The following is a 24,989-nucleotide window of genomic DNA, read 5'->3' on the forward strand; positions in this document are numbered from 1 at the left end:
AGTTGAATTATATTTTAGGAACTAAAAATGTGATTTAAGTGTGACGTGAATGTGAGTCTTCAAGTGTTATAGGTGGAATGTGCTGTTTAGTGGTACCAATACTTGAACCAACTTTATAGCTTTCGATCTGGGATTAAATCCCAATCACCGAATGGTGTAAATGAGCCAAAGGGAGGGATCAATGTATTTTTGGGTTACCAATTTCAGCTCAAGTGAGATAGTTAAGAAGTCCCAGGTTCCAACCGTCCTCCTTTATAAATGAGTTTATGCACACACTGCACAGATCTGTGTTACCTTTGTATCAAACATACCAATCCTAATAAATTCTGTTGGAGGTGGCCCTTTCTAGGGTGATTTCCCTCAACTTTTTTTTGCTTTTGTCCCTCCTGGTTTTCCGCTGATCTATGTAATAACCTAAGGACTTTGCTCGCTTTTTACACTGCCATTTAGTGCCAAAGTGATGTGCTTGTCATATACATACTGGTGATTAGTGTATACATGATTGGCTAAATTGAGTTTGCTGTTAGTCCATTGTCTAGAGGTAAGATATATACCTAGGGCATGTAACTCAACACCTTCTCCGTGGGCCTGCAGAACTGGTTGTGCCACCCACTGAGGTAATTCTTCAAATGTGCCACAGATGTGCCTTGACGGGGCCTGTGTATGTAGGTTACTGTTACTTGGCTTGGCATTTAAGAAGACGCTTGCCAAGGTTCTGCATTTCTCTTGCTGTATCTGAGTACTCCCTGGGGACAGGGTGCGGTGTCGGTAAAGGGTAGGGCATGTGCGTGTGTCTGCTACATACACTGGTAGTGAATGGCACCGAGTAGTGTGTTTGGTACAGGAGGGCCTGCTCCTCGTATTGGATTGGCCTGAGGGATCTGTGGAAAGGCTATTGAGCTGGATTTCCTGCATGTAGAAGAGTGTCAGTAGAGTGTTTGATATCGATGAGTTCGTAATGGTGAACCTGCTCCGGTGGTGTGAGTGAATTCGACATTATGACGGTGGAAATACCACATTGGGAAAGTGTGAATGTCTGTACTCATGGCTCTGTATTCCTATCCACCTGTCTCCAATTCACAGCTGGCTGCTGGGGGATGGCTACATCTGTGCACTTCTCATAAGACAGCCATAAACTAAGGGCTCAAGGTATACTGTAGACCTCTCACTCTGAGGGACCTTTCTGTGTTGGTTAAGAGGGGGTGGAATTGGAACCTGCATTCCAAGTGGCAGGGTTGTGGTCCCACTAAAGATACTGATCAAGCCTCCCAGGGTAGGATGTCAGCCATGACAACATTTAGAGAGGGCCCGTGCATTTCAAAGGTGGCATTTTGAGCTGATCTCATCTTCATAGGTCATTGTGGGTGCAACCACTGGGGCTCTGCCTTTAGGAGTTAGAAACGCTTTGGGGATTGGAAACATACTACGCTGGTTCGATGCTGGGACATCAACAAGAAGAACTATTGGGGCAGGGGGTGGCAGCTGTATTATCTGAAGACTAGTGGTGGCCTGGGGCTTGTCGTGCTCTAGGAAGGGGACTATCACTTGGTGGATTTTGCCTGGATGTTGCTGGCCTGCAGCTAATTGTGGCCCAGGTCCCCAAGCACTCTCCAAGGGCTGGTTGACTGGCCTCCTGCCCACGAGTTCCCATGTTTGTTATTCAGGGACTATTTGTGGGATTTCATCTACACATTTTGTTCAAGGTCGTCTAGAATACATAACTTGGTAAACTGTTTTCTTTGCTCGTTTAGCAAGCGCTTAATATTTACCCATAACATGTTGGCATCTCCAGCACAATAGTTTTATCCTATAAATGGTGTTCCACCATGTAAGCCCGGTGCAATAAAGTGAAGCTTGTCCACCTGTGGGCGGGAAATTCTGGTACAGTGGGTCATAAATATTGTTTTTAGATACTTTATTTCACTCTTATAGAAGGGACCATAAATACCAACAGGATGTCACATTCTGAGGTGGTCCAGGTGTGTTGTGTGTGTTATCTCGGGTAACGCTTCCTGCTATGCATTGTCTGGGCTTTATCTGATGAGTGCAACTGACCGACTGCACTGGCATCGTCCTTGGCCGGAGTGGATGCTCTCAGCTGTGCATTTATTTGTGTTTGAGTGTGTGCATCTGACGTTTCTTTAGGTATTATATCATGGGACCCCATGTGATTTTTCTGTTGCAATCTTCCTGGTGTGTTTGAGGCTTGTTCCAACTGTGTTATGTTGATCTGATAAAGGGTCACTCTGGAACCGTAACAATTGTTTTATGGTGATTTAGGTAGTGCAGGCAACAGTTGTTCTCTGGTGTGCTGGACTCCTAAAAGCGGGCCCTTTCTATAAATTAACCTGAATCTAACATTCACCCTTCCTAATTGAGTTATCTACTACCCTGGCTGTTAGTGTCCGTGTCTTGAGCATGGACAGTTCCTGTTTCTGGCTTGTGGTGTGAGTGTTTCCTTTGGCATTGTGTGTCCTAATCAGGTGTAGTCCCCCTATTTTCAGGGTAACCTTCTTTACGCAGGCCCATATTTGTTGCAAGGTGATGCACAGCAGGATCAAGATTTCAGCCACTGGTAACGAGGCCTTACAACAATTCATTATCAGTAATTGGGAAGTTAATGACAGGCTGATGAAACTGATCAAATAAAACAACCCCCCTCTCTAATTAACTTTTGACTGAGTATAACAAATTTGCAGTCATAAAAGAGATGAATGGGGTTTCCAGGGATTTACTTACTGTAAGGGCTGAAGAGTAAGAAAATAGACTCAGTTGTGTTAACATTGGGAGAATAAATCTTTTTTCTTTCCATTTTATAAAAACAGAAGAATGAAATATGAGATATTGAGTAGACAAGCCACCACAAGGACATAGCAATAGATTATTTACTGAATGTTCTTAAACTGGGTATCCTACCATCAGGGGAAAATATTCAATCTCATCCTTGTTAAAAGATATTGATGCATGTTACAGGAGACAAAAGAGAGATATGAGTCATGTCCTGTGGGCACCCTGGGCATTGTCTGGTGGAATATAACTGTGACTTTACTTTAATTACATTGTCATCTTTCTAACTCACATTTATTAACAAAAGCCTCTCTTAACTCAGTTTTGGAGAAAGATAAGCATTTAGAGCGTGATGTGTGCAGAAAAGCTAGGCCCATATCTGTGAAAGACTTCTTGACATATGCTAGCCAAGGAATACTAATGGCTCGGTCAAGGTTGATTATATATTTTATTACAGCTTGAGTTTGCAGATACGAAACCATAAGAGGAGCGAGGCCATTTTGATCGAGTCAGTAATAAGTCAGCTGCTCGCCCCTTGGAATGGTCGGATCATATGGCTGTCAAATTCACACTCCCCCGGTATAGGAGGATTACATCTGACAGTGCATCTGGTGACAAATCACGTTGCTGGGGTAAACTTAATATTTCAGACTTTAATAAGCATTTAAGTCTTACCTTACCTACTGACAATCCATGTTTCCTGACATCAGAAGCAGCAGTCGTTGATTGGCTGACTTCTGCCGTGAATACATTTGTTCCCCTTATGCCTCTGTATGCCCTGTCACATCGTCACCCTGCAGCGTGGTTTTCGGATACTTTGAAAACCGCTAAGTCCAAATGCAAGGCACATGAGAGACAATGGAGGCGCTCTTATTCGCCCTCCCGTAAGATGGCATATAAGGTAGCTCTCAGAGATTACCATAAACAATGTAAGATTGCAAGAGCTACTCACATTACTAACACCATCTCACATGCCCAGAAGTGCCCTCGCACTTTATTCTCAGTGGTAAACAAACTAACAGGAGCTGAGTCTAATCCTGCTCCTCCAGCTCTGAATGAGGAACAGTGCAACTCTGTAGCAGACTTTTTTTATCACCAAGGTAGAACAAATCTATGATTCGCTGGGCATCTGCCCTTTGAACATAGACTCACATTCCCCTTTGCCCTCAGGACTTGTCCCAGATAGTCAACTACCCATGACTACTACTCTTTCTGAGTGGCTGCCTTTTGATGATGCTTCCTTTGCCAATTGTCTTAAGAGCATCAAATCTGGATCGCCTTGTGACCCCCTCCCGGCAAAATTTTTTAAACAACTGGACTTAAACTCCCGCCGCGTATTGATGAAACTCCTTAATACTTCTTTGAGAGAATCATGCGTCCCACAGAAGTGGAAACACGCAATGGTAGTTCCCCTGCTGAAAAAAGCAGGTGTGGATACCTCTAATCTATCTAATTATAGGCCCAGTTCACTGCTGCCTATCTTCTTCAAAATTTTGGAGAGACACATAAACTCTCAACTATCACATTTAGTGGAGAGTTCGGGCTACCTGCATCCTTCTCAATCTGGATTCAGGGCCCATTACTCCACAGAAACCACGCTTCTGGGAGTCACGGAGAATTTGAGACACAGTGTCGATCGCGGGGAGACATCGGCGCTTATCCTGTTGGATTTCAGCGCAGCCTTCGACACTGTGTCTCACTCCATCCTTCTCTCATCCCTTCAATCTCTGGGAGTTGGGGGTTCGGCCCTTACTTGGATAGCCTCTTTTCTGAGGGGACGCACTTTCCAGGTTTTTTCGGCTAAAGCATCATCTAAAATTTGTGCATCGGTTTACGGCGTGCCCCAGGGGTCTATTATTAGTCCTTTACTTTTTAACATCTATATTAGACCCCTGGCCACTATTGTGGAAGGAGCTGGCCTAATGTTATTCTCGTACGCCGATGACACACAGATTATTTTCACTCTATCTGGAGGTGATGGCAGTAATGTCTCGGCCCTTAAACTAGGGCTATCCCGGGTAGCTGATTGGATGAAGGCAAACTTCCTAAAGCTAAACGGTGATAAGACCGAGATTGTAATCCTGGGAAAAGATAAAGATCTCTGGGGCCCACAACACTGGCCCGAAAGTATGGGTTCTATTCCCAAACCTGTGGCTCAGGTTCGTAACCTTGGTTTCCTAATTGATGAGAGGCTTACGATGCGACAACAGGCTGTCAAAGTGGCTGCCATTTGTTTTGCCACTCTCAAATGGCTCCAAAAAATCCTGTGGATGCTTCCTATCAACACCCAAAGGACAGTAGTCCAGGCTTTGATAACATCACGCCTGGACTATGGGAACGTCTTGTACCTTGGTGCTGATCTGACTACGCTTAGAAAACTCCAGGTAGCCCAAAATGCGGCCGCACGGCTGCTTTGCAATGTTCCCCGGAGAGCATCGGCTCTCCCTGCCCTTCGCGATCTACACTGGCTGGAAATCAAAAATAGAATCAAGTTTAAGGCTTTATGTTATATCTTTAAGATTAAACAGGGCCTTGCCCCCAAATACCTTCAAAGTCTCATTCATGCCTATACTCCTAGCTGCACCCTTGGATCTGAGGGTAAGGGAGACTTTGTTGTTCCAAGATTTAGGTTGGTGAAGATGGGCGGCCGCTCCTTTTCGCATCTGGCCACTAAGAAGTGGAATGCCTTGCCTGTGAGTCTGAAGTTGGAAACTAACTTTGTTAGGTTCCGTAAGGGATTAAAAACTTGGCTTTTTCAGCTATAAGTTTCCTTGAATAAGCACTGTTTTCTTTGAATAGCCATCTCCCCACTGGGCCTTGTAGTTTTTCTTCTTCAGTCTGTCCCTTGGCGCCGGGAAACCCATTGCGGGTAGCTGCGCGCCTTACAAGTTCAAATAAATAAAATAAATAAATAAAAGGGAGGTTGAGTACTTTGTCAGCAATCAGATTCGAGCAAGCCAGAGTAACTGAAAGCTGTGCTACATAGTTGTGCTCCGTAAGGGGCTAAGGCTATGGATTTTGGCAAATACATTTCTACCATTTCTCAAATTGATTATTTGCCCAGTTTAGACGCAGATTTCCACAGAGCAGCTATGCTTCTTTGCAACAAATGAATTCTGTTTCCTACCATAGCAGACCAGTTAAGTTTGGAATCGAAGAAAGAAGAATAGATACACAAGCATTTGCAATGCAATAGGTTTTGCATTCACGCCAGTTTGAGCTATTGGCACTGTAAATGACAATGCCTTTTATTTATGTTTTGGGTTTTAAAACCTAAATAAAAGGCATTGTCATTTACAATACTAATAACTTAAGCTGTAGCAAATGCGAAATCTATTGCATTGCAATAAAAGGCCTTTTCGACAGTTTGTTAGATTGTAAATATCTGAGGATGAGATTGGCCTGCATCGTCTTCAAAGTAGTGACAAATAGTGCAGTGAAGAAGATGTGTAAGTGTTGTAAATTACACAGACACAAAGTGTGAAGTGAGAGTTACATATGATCCGAGCTATAAACACTACCAAAGCGCTGCAACACCTTTCGCTCTGTGATTACCCTGTCGTGGTTCAGGAGGGAAAGCGAGGTGGGGGGGCTATTTCTTGCCCTACCCGTGATTTGAGTTTGCAGTATGGTATTGCGTATTGTCATTGCTATCTTTGACCTAATAAAAAACACTCCAGCTGTCGTAGGGCCCTGGCTTCACCTCCTGGTGCAGGGAGGGCTGTGCTTTATGGCAGGCATGAAGGGAGGGATTGAGGGGGGAGAGGAGGGAGGGATGGTCTTGGCTTCAGCTCCGGCCTGGTACAGTGCCCCTGCTATTACTAGTGAGCGAGAGGCGCTGAGGTGATGGTATTGGAACTGGTGATGGTGGTATTATTGGTGGTAGTGGTATTGGTGGTGGTATTGTGTTTATAAAACACACTTTTGAATAAAAACGGTCAGGTGGCTTTAATATTGATGACATGTACCACAGATGTGCTGTTGTCAGTTTCCCGCACTCAATATGGAGGGTGGGGCATTTTTTCAAGGTTAAGGACCAGAAAAAGTATATCATTACATTATGGAACAGCTCTTGGACTTACTGGTAAAAGGCACTGCTGACTCCATATTATTTTAGGTCAATAGCACATCTCTATCCTAAAGTTGAACCAAATGCAGGAGATTAGTAGTCTATGCTTATATATGGGCTCATTGCATGTCCAGGCCCAGTACTCCATTTACATCCAAACCAATCACGTTGAAAGTTACTAAATTTCCTAACGGAATGCAAATGTAATCATATTTAGTTTATCAGATTATTTTCCCAAAAAAGTAGTGATTTTTAGTGCCTTGCTCCTGAAAATATACGGTGAGTTAAAGCGAAACTGGTGAAGTTCACAAAGCTTGCAAAGTTTCAAAGTTTGTAAAAACTTAGTGTTGTGGACATAAAGCCCTTGCAACGTCACCCACCTCTAGCACAACCAGAAAAAAAACTAAAAAATACTTCAACCAACATTAAGCAGTGTACTGAAAATATCTGCGGGTCTTAGCTGCTGATTTTCACCAATAATAAAAAAGAGGTGTACACAATGAATATAAAATCAGTCACACTTCAAACCCATGGGCATTTCACCCAATCACTCATCACCCAATGACCCAACAGCTGTTCCTTTTCTAGTTGAAAATCTGACTTTCAACTGTCCACAGACAGCAGCACTCCTCAGCTATGCACGGTGTTCAGAAATAGTTTTTTTAGAATAATCTGTGTCTCTTGGCACAGGGTTCAACAACTAGATACAAATACATTAATAAAGATGTCTGCATATTACCAGCAATAAGCAAAAGTAGATACACTGACTCTTGCTTAGCACTTTACTCATTAGGTCTCGACCTCTGTCAATGCGCTTGCGCATTGCAGATGTCGAGACTTATAGAGTTGGATCTACGAAAGTTAAACCAGGCGGATTGCGCCGAGTGCCGGATTGCTTCGAGTGCATGTGCCCGTGCACGCGCTTTCCATTTGCTCTCCGAGCCGCCTGCCTCGCATCATTGCATCAGACCCACCACAGCAATGCCGAGAGCTTCACTTCAAACGGATGCGCTCCCCCGCCCCCTGCTTCACACTTCAAAGGAATGCGCCCCCCGCCCCCGCAATACCGAGAGCATTTCTCGGCCGCTTTTAATTTCATTTCGCGACCGCTTTTCATTTCATTTCGCGGGCGCGTATGCTGCGTGTCTTTTGCGCATGTTTATTCATCCGAATCCTAACATATGGCATGTACTAAACAGTTATGTACTAAACCTGGCAGAGTGGGTGCCCTTTGAACTTCTTTTTTTTTTTTTTTTTTTGCAAGCACGCATTTGTCCTGATCAGAATTTGTGGAAAGCATCAAACCACCAGATTCTTAATGCCACCGCAATCTCTTTTTGATTCATTTAGTCTTTTTCGTCTATTTATTTCTTGAAAGCGAATCATTTTCTCCCATTACTATCTGTATTTGAAGAGAATTCGCTCACAACGGGGTCAGCTTTGAAAGTAACATTTACTGCCTGTTGACAGCAATGCCATCAGTTGTATTATTTTTTTGATGTTTAAAAGACCGAGGGAATGTGCTCGCTTTCCATAAACTTCCTCCGTGGTTCCTCCCTTCGTGCAATATATGGCATTCCTAGATGTGTGTTTCCTTTAGTGACAGCGCCTCAGTAATTCTGGTCTAAGAACCCCTGTGCGGTGCTCTGTGGTGGTCTGTGTTCTCCGGCATATTTAAAGGCTTGGCCACTCCGCCCCATGGCTGTCCAAACACACTCTCTCCACAGGCCCCAACATCAAAAGAGCTAAGCTGAGGCCACTGGAAATTCGAACCACAGGGTTATGTATATCAATTTCACCACTGTGATGGGCAGTGATTTCTTTCCATAATGCATCTGTTCTTAAGATCGGGCAGGTGTGTCTCTCAGCATCACTCAGCGCCACCCCAGCATCACTCAGCACCACCACAGCATCTCTCAGTACCACCCACTCAGCACCACCACAGCATCACTCAGCGCCACCCCAGCATCACTCAGCACCACCCCAGCATCACTCAGCACCACCACAGCATCACTCAGCACCACAACAGCATCACTCAGCACCACCACATTATCACTCAGTACCACCACACCACCACTCAGCACCACCACAGCATCACTCAGCACCACTACAGCACCACTCAGCACCACCACAGCATCACTCAGCACCACCACAGCACCACTCAGCATCACCACAGCATCACTCAGCACCACAACAGCACCACTCAGCACCACCACAGTACCTCTCACCACCACCACAGCACCTCTCAGCACCACCACAGCATCACTCATCACCACCCCAGCATCACTCAGCACCACCACAGCATCACTCAGTACCACCCACTCAGCACCACCACAGCATCACTCAGCGCCACCCCAGCATCACTCAGGACCACCCCAGCATCACTCAGCACCACCACACCACCACCACAGCATCACTCAGCACCACCACAGCATCACTCAGCACCACTACAGCACCACTCAGCACCACCACAGCATCACTCAGCACCACAACAGCATCACTCAGCACCACCACAGCACCACTCAGCACCACCACAGCATCACTCAGTGCCACCCCGGCATCACTCAGCACCACCACAGCACCACTCAGCACCACCAGATTATCACTCAGCACCACCACATTATCACTCAGCACCACCACATTATCACTCAGCACCACCACATTATCACTCAGAACCACCCCATCACCACACAGCCCCACCACAGCACCACTCAGCACTACACACAGCATCACTCAGCACCACCACAGCACCACTCAGCACCACCAGATTATCACTCAGCACCACCACATTATCACTCAGCACCACCACATTATCACTCAGCACCACCACAGCACCACTCAGCACTACACACAGCATCACTCAGCACCACCACAGCACTACTCTGCACCACCACAGCATCACTCAGCACCACCACAGCATCACTCAGCACCACAACAGCACCACTCAGCACCACCACAGCATCACTCAGCGCAACCTCAGCATCACTCAGCACCACCACAGCATCACTCAGCGCCACCACAGCACCACCACAGCATCGCTCAGCACCACCACAGCATCACTCAGCATCACCAGTGCATCACTCAGCGCCACCACAGCACCACTCAGCACCCCCACATTATCACTCAGCACCAACACATTATCACTCAGCACCACCACAGCACCACTCAGCACCACCACAGCATCACTCAGCACCACCACAGCACCACTCAGCACCACCACAGCAGCACTCAGCACCACCACAGCACCACTCAGCACCACCACAGCATCACTCAGCGCCACCCCAGCATCACTCAGCGCCACCCCAGCATCACTCAGCGCCACTCCAGCATCACTTAGCACCACCACATCATCACTCAGCGCTACCCCAGCATCACTCAGCGCTACCCCAGCATCACTCAGCGCTACCCCACATCCCTCAGCACTATCCCAGCATCACTCAGCGCTACCCCAGCATCACTCAGCGCTACCCCAGCATCACTCAGCGCCACCCCAGCATCACTCAGCGCCACACCAGCGTCACTCAGCGCCACCCCAGATTCACTCAGCGCCACCCCAGCATCACTCAGCGCTACCCCAGCATCAGTCAGCACCACCACTCAGCACAACTACAGCATCACTCAGTGCCACCCCAGCATCACTCAGCACCACCACAGCATCACTCAGCACCACCACAGCACCACTCAGCACCACCACATAATCACTCAGCACCACCACATTATCACTCAGCACCACCACAGCACCTCTCAGCACCACCTCAGCATGACTCAGCACCACCACAGCATCACTCAGCGCCACCACAGCACCACTCAGTACCACAACAGCATCACTCAGCGCAACCCCAGCATCACTCAGCACCACCACAGCATCACTCAGCGCCACCACATCATCACTCAGCACCACCACAGCATCACTCAGTGCCACCGCAGCACCACTCAGCACTACCACAGCATCACTCGGCACCACCCCAGCATCACTCAGCGCCACCCCAGCATCACTCAGCACCACCACATCATTACTCTGCGCTACCCCAGCATCACTCAGCGCTACCCCAGCATCACTCAGCGCTACCCCAGCATCACTCAGCGCTACCCCAGCATCACTCAGCGCTACCCCAGCATCACTCAGCGCTACCCCAGCTTCACTCAGCGCTACCCCAGCATCACTCAGCGCTACCCCAGCATCACTCAGCGCCACCGCATCATCACTCAGCGCCACCCCAGCATCACTCAGCGCCACCCCAGATTCACTCCGCGTCACCCCAGCATCACTCAGCACCACCACATTATCACTCCGCACCACCACAGCACCACTCAGCACCACCACAGCATCACTCAGCACCACCACAGCATCACTCAGCACCACCACAGCTCCACTCAGTACCACCACAGCACCACCACATCATCACTCAGCACCACCACAGCATCACTCAGCGCCACCACAGCACCACTCAGCACCAGCACATTATCACTCAGCACCACCACATTATCACTCAGCACCACCACAGCATCACTCAGCTCCACCACAGCACCACTCAGCACCACCACAGCATCCCTCAGCACCACCACAGCACCACTCAGCACCACCACAGCATCACTCAGCGCAACCCCAGCATCACTCAGCAACACCACAGCATCACTCAGCGCCACCAAATCATCACTCAGCACCAGCACAGCATCACTCAGCGCCACCGCAGCACCACTCAGCACTACCACAGCATCACTCAGCGCCACCCCAGAATCACTCAGCGCCACCCCAGCATCACTCAGCGCCAGCACAGCATCACTCAACGCCATCACAGCACCACTCAGCACCACCACATTACCGCTCAGCACCACCACATTATCACTCAGCACCACCACAGCACCACTCGGCACCACCACAGCATCACTCAGCACCACCACAGCATCACTCAGCATCACCAGTGCATCACTCAGCGCCACCACAGCACCACTCAGCACCCCCACATTATCACTCAGCACCACCACATTATCACTCAGCACCACCACAGCACCACTCAGCACCACCACAGCACTACTCAGCACCACCACAGCATCACTCAGCGCAACCCCAGCATCACTCAGCACCACCACAGCATCACTCAGCGCCACCACTTCATCACTCAGCACCACCACAGCATCACTCAGCGCCACCACAGCACCACTCAGCACCACCCAGCATCACTCAGCGCCACCCCAGCATCACTCAGCACCACCACATCATTACTCTGCGCTACCCCTGCATCACTCAGCGCTACCCCAGCATCACTCAGCGCTACCCCAGCATCACTCAGCGCTACCCCAGCATCACTCAGCGCTACCCCAGCTTCACTCAGCGCTACCCCAGCATCACTCAGCGCTACCCCAGCATCACTCAGCGCCACCGCATCATCACTCAGCGCCACCCCAGCATCACTCAGCGCCACCCCAGATTCACTCCGCGTCACCCCAGCATCACTCAGCACCACCACATTATCACTCAGCACCACCACAGCACCACTCAGCACCACCACAGCATCACTCAGCACCACCACAGCATCACTCAGCACCACCACAGCTCCACTCAGCACCACCACAGCACCACCACATCATCACTCAGCACCACCACATCATCACTCAGCACCACCACAGCATCACTCAGCGCCACCACAGCACCACTCAGCACCAGCACATTATCACTCAGCACCACCACATTATCACTCAGCACCACCACAGCATCACTCAGCTCCACCACAGCACCACTCAGCACCACCACAGCATCACTCAGGATCCACCACAGCACCACTCAGCACCACCACAGCATCACTCAGCGCAACCCCAGCATCACTCAGCAACAGCACAGCATCACTCAGCGCCACCAAATCATCACTAAGCACCACCACAGCATCACTCAGCGCCACCGCAGCACCACTCAGCACTACCACAGCATCACTCAGCGCCACTCCAGCATCACTCAGCGCCACCCCAGCATCACTCAGCGCCACTACAGCATCACTCAACGCCATCACAGCACCACTCAGCACCACCACATTACCGCTCAGCACCACCACATTATCACTCAGCACCACCACAGCACCACTCGGCACCACCACAGAATCACTCAGAACCACCACAGCATCACTCAGCATCACCAGTGCATCACTCAGCGCCACCACAGCACCACTCAGCAACCCCACATTATCACTCAGCACCACCACATTGTCACTCAGAACCACCACAGCACCACTCAGAACCACCACAGCATCACTCAGCACCACAGCAGCACTCAGCACCACCACAGCACTACTCAGCACCACCACAGCATCACTCAGCGCAACCCCAGCATCACTCAGCACCACCACAGCATCACTCAGCGCCACCACTTCATCACTCAGCACCACCACAGCATCACTCAGCGCCACCACAGCACCACTCAGCACCACCCAGCATCACTCAGCGCCACCCCAGCATCACTCAGCGCCACCCCAGCATCACTCAGCGCCACTCTAGCCCCACTCAGCACCACCACATCATCACTCAGCGCTACCCCAGCATCACTCAGCGCTACCCCAGCATCACTCAGCGCTACCCCAGCATCACTCAGCGCTACCCCAACATCACTCAGCGCTACCCCAGCATCACTCAGCGCTACCCCAGCATCACTCAGCGCTACCCCAGCATCACTCAGCGCCACCCCAGCATCACTCAGCGCCACCCCAGCATCAATCAATCAATCAATCAATCACAACATTTATATAGCGCACTACTCACTTGGAGGGTCTCAAGGCGCTTGGGGAGGGGGGGTCCGCTACTGCTCGAACAGCCAGGTCTTGAGCTGCTTCCTGAAGGCGAGGTGGTCTTGGGTCAGGCGGAGGTGGGTCGGGAGGGAGTTCCAGGTCTTGGCGGCGAGGTAGGAGAAGGACCTTCCTCCTGTGGTGGCTCTTCGGATACGGGGGACGGCGGCGAGGGCGTGGCTGGTCGATCGAAGCAGGCGGGTGGGAGTGTAGAAGTTGAGGCGGCTGTTGAGGTATCTTGGGCCTTGGTTGTGTAGGGCTTTGTGTGCGTGGGTGAGGAGACGGAAGGTGATTCTCTTGTTGACCGGGAGTCAGTGCAGGTCTCTCAGGTGTCCGGAGATGTGGCTGTGTCGGGGGATGTCGAGGATGAGTCTTGCCGAGGCGTTCTGGATCCGCTGGAGTCTCTTCTGGAGCTTGGCTCTCAGCACCACCACAGCATCACTCAGCGCAACCCCAGCATCACTCAGCACCACCACAGTATCACTCAGCGCCAGCACATCATCACTCAGCGCTACCCCAGCTTCACTCAGCGCTACCCCAGCATCACTCAACGCTACCCCAGATTTACTCAGCGCCACCCCAGCATCACTCAGCGCCACTCCAGCATCACTCAGCACCACCCCAGCATCAGTCAGCACCACCACAGCACCACTCAGCACCACCACAGCATCACTCAGCGCCACCCCAGCATCACTCAGCACCACCCCAGCATCAGTCAGCACCACCACAGCACAACTCAGCACCACCACAGCATCACTCAGCGCCACCCCAGCATCACTCAGCACCACCACAGCACCACTCAGCACCACCACATTATCACTCAGCACCACCACATTATCACTCAGCACTACCACAGCACCACTCAGCACCACCACAGCATCACTCAGCACCACCACAGCATCACTCAGCACCACCACAGCACCACTCAGCACCACCACAGTACCTCTCATCACTATGCGCTATCACAGCATCATTATGCGCCACCACAGCATCCCTCAGGGCCTCCACAGCATCCCTCAGGTCCTCCACAGCATCACTCAGGGCCTCCACAGCATCATTCAGGGCCTCCACAGCATCACTCAGGGCCTACACAGGATCACTCAGGGCCTCCACAGCATCACTCACAGCCTCCACATCATCACTCACGGCCTCCACAGCATCACTCACAGCCTCCACAGCATCACTCTGGGCCACCACAGCATCACTATGCGCTACCACAGCATGACTGAACGCCACAGCATCACTCGTCGCCACCACAACATCACTCCGCGCCATCACATCATCAATATGTGCAACCGTTCAACAACAACTGGTTCAAATATGTTCTCTCAATGTTTCAAGCTTTATAACAAAGGTCACAAAAAGATGTTAATATTTCACTTCTGTTCTTGGATTTTCGTCACAATAAAATACACTGAACATAATCTTCTCAAAAGTTATTTACAAAAGTTTAAGCTATTGCCATTATAAATTACAATCACTTTTATTTAAGTATTAATTATTTAAAAAAATTAAAATCCATTGTTATTTGTAATATCAATGCATCTAAGTCACGTAAATACAAGACATGTTGCATTACAAATGCTATAGGTGTCACATTTGCGATAGTTATAACTATTGCCATTGTAAATGACAAAGCTATTAATTTAGCTATTTTCAAAACCAACACATAAATAAAAAAATTGTCATTTACAATACCAATAGCTCAAACTTTCCTAATGCGAGACGTATTGCATTGCAAATGTTTGTTTTTCATTGTCTTCATCCACACATAACTGTTGTTTTGAATTGCTTACTTGTTTTCAACAATTTTCTAAAGCAAAAAGCAGATTAAAACTCCAAACGTATACATTCATTCAATGCAGACCTGCTGACCTTCAGAAAACTCCTCAAGACCTGGCTTTTTGAGCAATAGCAGCATTCCCCACCCCAGCGCCTTCAGACCCTCACGGGTGAGTAGTGCGGTTTACAAATGATACGATTGAAGATTGAAGATTGGATAGCATCCCCTTACACATCAACAAGAAATTAAATCAGCGTATTCCACGAGGCAAGCCATGGGTGTTTGCTAAGCATTTTGATACAGACTGTTATTCCTAAAATAGTATGGACATTTTGAGGAAACAGAAAACAAAATCCAGCAAAAATGCAAGTTGCAGGAGGGCTAACACACTCTCAAAAAATTACATTAACAAAAAACCCTAATTATGAATTCCTTTATCCTTCCAGAGCGGGTATGGTGCCAGAAAACTGTGGTTGTAATATTGTCGGACGTAAACATTGTGTCCTGTTGATTCAAAATAATTGCTACACTGGAGTAATACAATTCACACAAAAGGTAACCGGATGGTTGCTAAAGAATAAGAGAAAAGGAGAAAGAAGGAGGATACCGTGGATGGTGATAATTCCTCCATTAGAGACCCTGCTGTGATTTAATACACTGGAGTAATGACATGAAATCTACCCCCATTGGACAATATTTTTGTAAACTATATTTAGGACAAAATGTTTGTCAGACATAATGTCTGATTATGATATTCAGATATAGAACCCAGAGTGGGGTGTACGAACTTGTAATTATATTATTTTCAGTTTTATATAACACACCACCAAGATTGAAAAGGATTAAGAGTGTTTGCTTCTTAGGTGCTAATATTTCAAGAAGAAAGTTGTTTTTGCAAGTCTGTAGCCCACCTAAAATATCCAATTTCTAGAACAGGTAGTTGCAGGTTCTCAAAAATATGCCTGATTACTTTTTTGGGGGAGTTTAATATAGCTCAAACTAGACCTGAAGGTATCAGAGCCCTTTACATGAGCACCAGTTGTGTTCAGACGGACACATTCATTTTTTATTTTTAAGTCTCGCTGATCCAGCACGCATGCGCTGTGAGCGAGACATTTAGTAAACTGGCTTTTGGAAGTGCTTCCAAAGCTGCGACCAGCTTACTCTCACGCACCCAAGCACGCGCAATCTCTTTCACTTTCCCTCACAACTCCTGTTCGCATGAGGCGCCTTATACCGCCTCACCACTAGATGGTGCCACAGGCCATGTTTTCTAATGTGATCAGATATTACAGAAAAATGACAATATTTACTTTTTAATTTGGGCCGGTAATGTTTGTTTTACTTTGCACTCTTAGAGAGCGCGTAAGTGCAGTCCCTCTCCTTCAACCCACTCTTTTTTTTTACCCTGTCCTCCTCCCACTCACAGCCTTTTAATCCTCCTCTGTCCTCCATTATCTCAGACACCCTCGTATCACCCTTTCTCTCAGCCCTTCTTCTGCTCTCCTTTGTCTTTCCACCCTCCTTCCTCATGTTGATTTACCACCATGAACCACCAGAGGCTCGTTTTCGTAGAGGGGTTTATCGGCGGTGCTCTGGTCAGCACCACCCCTGGAATTCAGAGTTGACCAGCCCAGTGTGCTTGGAGCAATTCAGCTGGGAATGAATACCTGTGTGCCACAGGGGCGCTAATCTCGCTAAACAAACAGCGCTGATAAGAGCTGATAAATGGCAGCGGAGACAGCTGCTCCGATAGGCACTCCCGCCATTAGCCCCGTAGTTTTCAAGTTCACTTAGAGTATTACTCGAGAACGTGGCAGCCCTCTGTGCCGCCGTCGAGGCCCCTTAATTGATGATGAGCCCTTCAATTTGTGGGGGAGATCCTCAGGCATGACTGTGCTGGAACCCCAAACAGTGCAGGATGAGCAGGTAGGTGTGGCGTTCGGTGTTTGTTTTCATAATGCAGATGTGACACTTGGCTTATCTGCAGATAATCGTCTTTTTGTGCCCAGTGTTGATTGATGCAGCACCTTTAGATGACTGCGTTTACCCAATCAGTGAGGCCACGATGAAGGTGCACTTTTTTGACAGCAACTTGCGTTTCTGTTTTTTTTATTTACGTTTGTTTTTCAAACCCGAGCATTAGTACTAAGTGTAATGTGAGCAGTAGATCTGAGTCCCCAGCAATCAGCCCTTGCAACTTCTGGAATACGCCTCTCAAAACGTGGCCCCAAGCAACTTTCAGATTTCATGCAATGCATGCATCTTGCAGCTGGAAGTTCATAAAGCCTGTCTCAAAAAAGATCAAAAGGCATCAAAGTACCTGTTAGTGTCATGTTCAGGCAAACAAGTGAGGTAGACCGGGAGTTTGTTTTTGGAATGACTTGCAAGGTAGAAGCAGTAAGCACCGGCAAAGCCAATAGGTTTGGTTTGCCTTTTGAGTACCGACTAAAATATTTAAAAAGCCTGCAAAAGCAATAAAAACAAGCATTGGCATAGCCCATAGGTCTCTCCTTTGGGACCTTATAAGTATTTAATCACGCAGCACAATATCCTTGGTGCTACATCAACTGTTGCATGGCTAAACACTTATAATGTCCCAAAGGCGGAACCTATTGACTATGCCAGTGCTTGTTTTGTTATGTATGGGGAGATTACGTGATTTGCCCAGAATCAAAGGATGTTGAGCATCCCTGCTGAGACTCGAACCCAGCTTCAAGCTTTCACTCTAAATGTATTTAAAGATGCCATCCAGTGTAGAGATAAAAAACAGGTTCACTTTGCCTAATTCTGCATCTTTATCAATAGGCCTTCCAGAATGATCTGTTGTTCGATGAAATCAGTTGGGGTGTGGATATCCAGTGTAATATAATTCACCTAAATGGCTCCTTCATCTGAAGTGATTATTGTTTTGTGATTCTGTACCAGCAGCTGTGATTAAAAGTCTGTCCCAACCAAGCTCAGTCTAATTTGCACAAGTCAATAAATCAGTATTATATTCTGATTTCTCCTTGTGCATATTATTTTGCTAAATTGTAATATCAGTTACTTGGTTTTTGCAGGAAGTGTTATACCGTATCCCAGTGCCGCCTTGTAGCACTCTATTTTCTGTCGGCTCTCTGCTACCGAAGCGCTTGTAAACACAAAAAACTGTAAGATGTGGTTAAGCATTAAAGGGGCCATTCAGTGAATTATGTTACACTGGATATCCACACCCCAACTGATTTCATCGAACAACAGATCATTCTGGACGGCCTATTGATAAAGATGCTGAATTGGGCAAAGTTAACTTTTTAGCCCAACCCACGTCTTCATTAGCCACAAAAGCTTCTTCTGGCCATAGGGGTCAGCTGGTGTCGCGGTCCTAAGCCAGAGAGAGGGTTATGGGATGTCTGCTCCCTCCTGGCGTGGTAAAATACACACATCCTGTCCCAGAGCAGTGATGGTTCCACCTCCAATGATGCAGGGAAGACAGAACTACAAGGCCAAGGGGCAGGAAGTGTTATGCAAAAACAACAGTTGATGGACAGAATGCAGAACAACAGCCCTCATCAGCCACAATAGCTTGATTCCAGTGGCATGGAGAGCACAGGACTCACATCTGAGCATACCCGCCCCACTCAGGGTGACAAATGCAAAAACAACAGTTGATGGACAGAATGCAGAACAATGTCATACATTCACCCCAATACAGAGATCTGGGCCTAAATCCAGAGTTTTTTGTTCACCATGCCATTCCAGTTTGAACCCAGCCATATGCAAATCAGTCTTGACCCTGTGCCCCAGGGGAACAGGGCTTTATAGGCGGCTCTTGCCCTGGTGATCGGATCGTTGCCCCTTGGCCTTCCGGGCCTTGTAGTTCTGTCTTCCCTGCATCATTGGAGGTGGAACCATCACTGCTCTGGGACAGGATGTGTGTATTTTACCACGCCAGGAGGGAGCAGACATCCCATAACCCTCTCTCTGGCTTAGGACCGCGACACCAGCTGACCACTATGGCCAGAAGAAGCTTTTGTGGCTAATGAAGACGTGGGTTGGGCTAAAAAGTTAACTTTGCCCAATTCTGCATCTTTATCAATAGGCCTTCCAGAATGATCTGTTGTTTGATGAAATCAGTTGGGGTGTGGATATCCAGTGTAACATAATTCACAGAATGGCCCCTTTAATGCTTAACCACACCTTACAGTTTTTTGTGTTTACAAGCGCTTCGGTAGCAGAGAGCCGACAGAAAATAGAGTGCTACAAGGCGGCACTGGGATACGGTATAACACTTCCTGCAAAAACCAAGTAACTGATATTACAATTTAGCAAAATAATATGCACAAGGAGAAATCAGAATATAATACTGAATTATTGACTCGCGCACATTAGACTGAGCTTGGTTGGGACAGATTTTTAATCACAGCTGCTAGTACAGAATCACAAAACAATAATCACTTCAGATGAAGGAGCCATTTAGTTAGACGTGGTGGAAACTGGAAGACAAATTATGCCACCTTAGCATTGTATGTAAAACACAAGTTTCTGAAAGAATGAAGTGACCACCCAATTTATATTGCATGGGCAGTCATATGGTGCCATGTGTGTGCGTGTGTGTGTAGAAAAGCAACTATATTGTTAAATGGTTTGAGAAGGGCATGTTTGTTGTGTGGTTTTACAGAAAACATTTACGCGCCCCCCGTCTTCTGACATCGGATCCGGGTGTGGCTGGTTGATCTGCATAGGTCTGGGCAGGGGCGGGGTGTGTGCACTGCGGACAGGGATGTGCAGCAGGGGCAGACAGACACCGTCTAATGCAGAGGATTTTCAGCCCAGGCTGAAGTCTTGTCTGCATGGCTTCCGCTCGCGCCTCCGTCCATCCACAGACTTACTGACCCTCCTTCAGACTTTTCTGGCTGTTCAGATCAAGGCATTACTGGTCTTTCATGACTGCTTCGAAATCCTCAGCAGGTACAGATGTCCTGGAAAGCCTGCTGCTGGTGCTGCTGCTGTTGTTTTTGCAGCTATCTATCATGGTGACTGCTCTTCGGAACAGCATGGGAGAGAGGGAGGCCAGATTGCAGAGCGGCTGGTTCTCTGGAATCCACGAGCCCCGGGGTCCAGAGATGTTGCAGTTATGTGTTGGAGCAATAGGAGGCAGCCATCACCTTTGCCTTCGGAGCATGACCTGCACATGTGGGACTATCTCAATGATTGCTAGTTGCAGGACAACAATCTCCTTGCTGATTGGCCAAAATAGCTTCAGACGAGGGGGAGATTAACAAGGTTGGTTGCAGGAGAGCTCTTGCCCATTGTTTTCAACAACCTTTATTGAAAACGGTAGCTTTCTAATTAGGCTTTTATGTCCAACTTGGAAGTGTTTTAGTGAAGAAAGAATCGTATGTCCTAATCCTCTGTTCCATAGAAACACTTTCAGCAGTAGGATGCATTTCGGAGAACTAACGTGTACACGCAGTGTAGACGGCATAAGTGTACCATTTGCAAGTCTATGCAAGTAAGTAAGCTGATATTTTACATTTAATAAAATCAGTACTCGCATGCATCGGGTTCCTTGCAGCCACATGGGCTGCTGGTCAGCTATTGCAGGGGAGTAGGGGAAGCGGGCCGGTCGGAGCCCAGCTGTCAGGACATTAGAAGCAGTAAACCAAGAAAGCCACTAACCTTAAAGATCAGCCTGCAGGGACGATGGCGTGAAGAAGGCCCCCTTCCTCCCCTGGGGACAACCACACACAGGGGAATGCAATTACCATGTGTAAAGGAATCCCCTAGGGATAAAGGGAAAATAAAAGGAGAAAATAATAAATACTCCAGTAGGGTAGAGCGTCTTATCTGCGCCCAGTAGACAGAGCTGCCCGGCTTTCTGTCTCAATCCCTCGTGAACAACTGTAATGGAAAAAACTACACGGAACAAACATAAGGTGGGGAATAGTCAGAGTTACCACCCACCCTACTACCTTTCTCTATGGGTCCTGCACTTACTTCAGAGGACTGCAGAGTATCCGGAGGGGAGGACACTTGTGTCCCAATACCAATCAAAGAAGATGAAAGCTGTTAACCATTCAGCATATGAAGATGGGAGGCTCAGGAAACTATGTGCTATGAAGGAATCTGCCTGCAATCCTTCTTTACAGCCTCACATCCTGTTAATAACACAGCAAGTGACGACAGCAGGCTTCAGAAACAAAGGGTGGTTACAAATCCACTATCAGTCCCTTCTGATAACCTCACACACTGTTCAATATCACAGCGCACTGAGAAGAAACCAAAGGAACAGCTCAAAATCAAAGCCGCCCCCAGAGTCCCAGAGACGGTCGCTGTCAAATGTTTTCACATAGTACGGGGGTAGCGTGTACTAACACGCCAAAGTCAAGAAGAGTGCCTAAATACCTGAAAGGGGAAATGCAAAAACAACAGTTGATGGACAGTATGCAGAACAACAGCCCTCCTCAGCCACAATAGCTTTATTCCAGTGGCATGGAGAGCACAGGACTCACATCTGAGCATACCCGCCCCACTCAGGGTGACAAATACAAAAACAACAGTTGATGGACAGAATGAAGAACAATGTCATACATTCACCCCAATACAGAGATCTGAGCCTAAATCCATAGTTTTTTGTTCACCATGCCATTCCAGTTTGAACCCAGCCATAAGAAAATCAGTCTTGACCCTGTGCCCCAGGGGAACAGGGCTTTATAGGCGGCTCTTGCCCTGGTGCTCGGATCGTTGCCCCTTGGCCTTCTGGGCCTTGTAGTTCTGTCTTCCCTGCATCATTGGAGGTGGAGCCATCACTGCTCTGGGACAGGATGTGTGTATTTTACCACGCCAGGATGGAGCAGACATCCCATAACCCTCTCTCTGGCTTAGGACCGCGACACCAGCTCAGCGGCTGACCACTATGGCCAGAAGAAGCTTTTGCGGCTAATGAAGACGTGGGTTGGGTTAGAGGGGTAGCAGATGCAGCTTTGAAGCTGAAAATAGCATTAAAGTGCGGCGCTTAGAAAATCGGCGTCACCATTGTCCCAGTGGGGCACGTTGTTCTGCCTGCAGCAGGAAAAACTGATAACAGAAAATAGAGCACGCACCATGTAACAACCAAGTAAAGGTGCTAGTAGCCATGGGAGGATACAAATGGCAACATGAGCGAAGCTTCTCTTCGAACCGTACGGAACTACCACAGATCTCCGCAGAGCAGCGCCTGCACGCTGGCTCAGGCTCAACCTAATAAAGGACTCTACCCGTTCCAGAGAACACCCATCTAGATGGAATGATAAATACTTTTTCCTTCCCAGTCCCACTATCATAATAAAGGTTTTTGATTTGTTAACAAGCAGGCCCAGTTCCGCCTTGAAAGTTGAATGAGACCCAATCAAGCGCTGTAGGGCCAGAGGTGTCCTGGACATCAAAACTGCATCATATGCATCGAAGAGAGCAGGCAGCGATAAGCCACCTGCTGATGGAACATCTCTGCCCTGTGCGGTCGAAACCTCATTACATTTATTGGTGTACAAGGAAAAAAGAAAGAGGGTAAGAAAATACCCCCTTTTCAATTTTAAATATTTCCGAACATTCCCCCTGTTTACCAAATCTTACTACTGTCCCTGCCTCTGTATACATCTCCCTAATAAAAAAGAATCATGGAATTGTTCACTCCCATCGACTCCAAAAGAACCCACATTTTGAGTGGTTTACGCAGTCGAAGGCCGCGGACAAGTCACAAAAGCCATATAAAACTGGCCCTTTTTTGCACAAACATATTTTGCTGCAAGTAAGGGTGAATTTTGTCCGTGGTAGATTGTACCCCTCCCCTTTCTAAACCCGTATTGTGTCTCAGCTAAAACATTATATAACAAATGCCCACTCCTCCAGTCTATTTAGGAGCAACCTCCCCATTAGTTTGGCAGCGCTATCCAGCAGGGAGATTGGGCGGTAATTTGCAGGATTCGAGGGATTCCCCTTCTTATATATGGGGATAATCACGGATTTGTTCCAAGATACCAGGGTCGCACTTTGGAAACTATATTAAAAACCAATTATAGGACACTTTTCCTGGCAGTCCTGCCAACTGATTGTACAATCCCTTGTCATTTTGCTCCTGGACTTTTGCAAATATCTCTATTTGGGCTCAAAGAAATCTGTTCTGAACCGATTTAGCTGTGCTTTTGAACTATTGGAAAGGTTTCAAAGCCCATGCCTAGCTGCCTGAATGCAATTTTACATGCCCTCCAGAACACTACGCTCTGCCAATCTAAACAAGGCCCACATACCTCGTCACAGCAGAGCCAGAACGGGAGGTTGCTCCTTCTAACCTTAGAGAGAGTCAATATCACTTACTGATCCGGAAACAGTGGACGACCCGGCTCTTCTCCGTCTAGGCTAACGATTTTCATAGGATCCATTTATATCCCTTCCTGATATTGTCTCACACCCGGACCTCACCTTCCTCTCAAGGCAGGCAGTCTCCAGGTGTTGTGCTATCTAAGGCTCTGCTCTCTTCTTGTAAAGGGTCAAAGTGGTAACACCCTTGCAGTTAATGCCTTTATCTGCCACAGGATTTAGATACAGTGCATACCAATACCCAGCCCAGTAAAGGCCTGAAACAGAACGAAAAAGGAGCATATACCTACAGGTTCACCTCCTCTGTTTGTACCTCATTAGTAGCTACCTGTGCACTTCCTCCGTTTGTATGTCCCGGGCGAGCCTCTTTAATGACGCTTGTGATCCTGTGTGAGAAGTTGGCCTGATAGGTGATGTTTCCAATTCTGGAACCACCTGTTATCAGACCAAACAATCCCTTATGGTGTCTGGTTGTAAGTCAACCTTATTAGACAAGCTATCCTAGGGGTAGCATGGACTAAGCAGCCTAAAGGCTTAACTTAAGAGGTCGTGTTAAGCGAGCTGTTTTACCACATACAATCCTGTAATATCAAATGAAAGGACACCACACAAGTATATATTATAAAAATATATGTATTTATTACTAAAAACAATCCCCAGTATTCTTTATGAATAAAGGGGCACAAGCGTTAAATCAAAAGCACAGTTTAAACATACAAAGTTGCACAATTATGGATGAGGGCGGGTGGCCACTCAAACCATATACTAAACATGTGGTATAAGAGATACCAATCGAACAGTGGTTAGGCCTAGGGCCTAGGGAATCGCTGGGAGCAGTCGGGACAAGCAATGCTGTAGTCGGGAGTGGCCCACGGGATTCGGGTGCAGTGCGGAAAGCGCACGCATGCACCAATGTTAACCAATGGTGCGTAAAAGTTGTAAAGTTAAAGTTTAAGGACACTTCCGCTGAACCTAGAGGAACAAAACTTAAGACACAGACCCTAGAGATGTGTACCAGTGTGGGAACACCGGCGGAGCAAAGTTACCTCACCCACAGGAAGCGGGTGCACAGGGTCGAAGTTGAGTCGGGTTTCGTCACGCAGGCTCTTGGTGCTTGAAGCTGAAAGGGCTGCAGGCGGGGTGAAAGAGAAGTGTCCGGTGGAGTCCAAGGGTGGACTCAAGTCGAAAAGTACCTGAAAGCAGAGGGGACAGAGTCTGGGTCACTCAGCAGTGACCAGGTTGG

At 47.8% G+C, this 24,989-nt stretch overlaps 1 protein-coding gene across 1 annotated transcript in view; it reads left to right on the forward strand.

Annotated features, from left to right (window-relative positions):
• Positions 1-24,989, forward strand: part of LOC144806605 (uncharacterized) — an 85,848-nt gene that overhangs the window by 42,719 nt on the left and 18,140 nt on the right. The window contains 1 exon segment of the mRNA XM_078672934.1: positions 1,355-1,364. Within this exon segment, the coding sequence (XP_078529060.1) occupies positions 1,355-1,364 (10 nt within the window).

This window comes from Lissotriton helveticus, assembly GCF_964261635.1.
Source record: "Lissotriton helveticus chromosome 1_1 unlocalized genomic scaffold, aLisHel1.1 SUPER_1_unloc_9, whole genome shotgun sequence".
NCBI classification, from domain to species: Eukaryota; Metazoa; Chordata; class Amphibia; order Caudata; family Salamandridae; genus Lissotriton; species Lissotriton helveticus.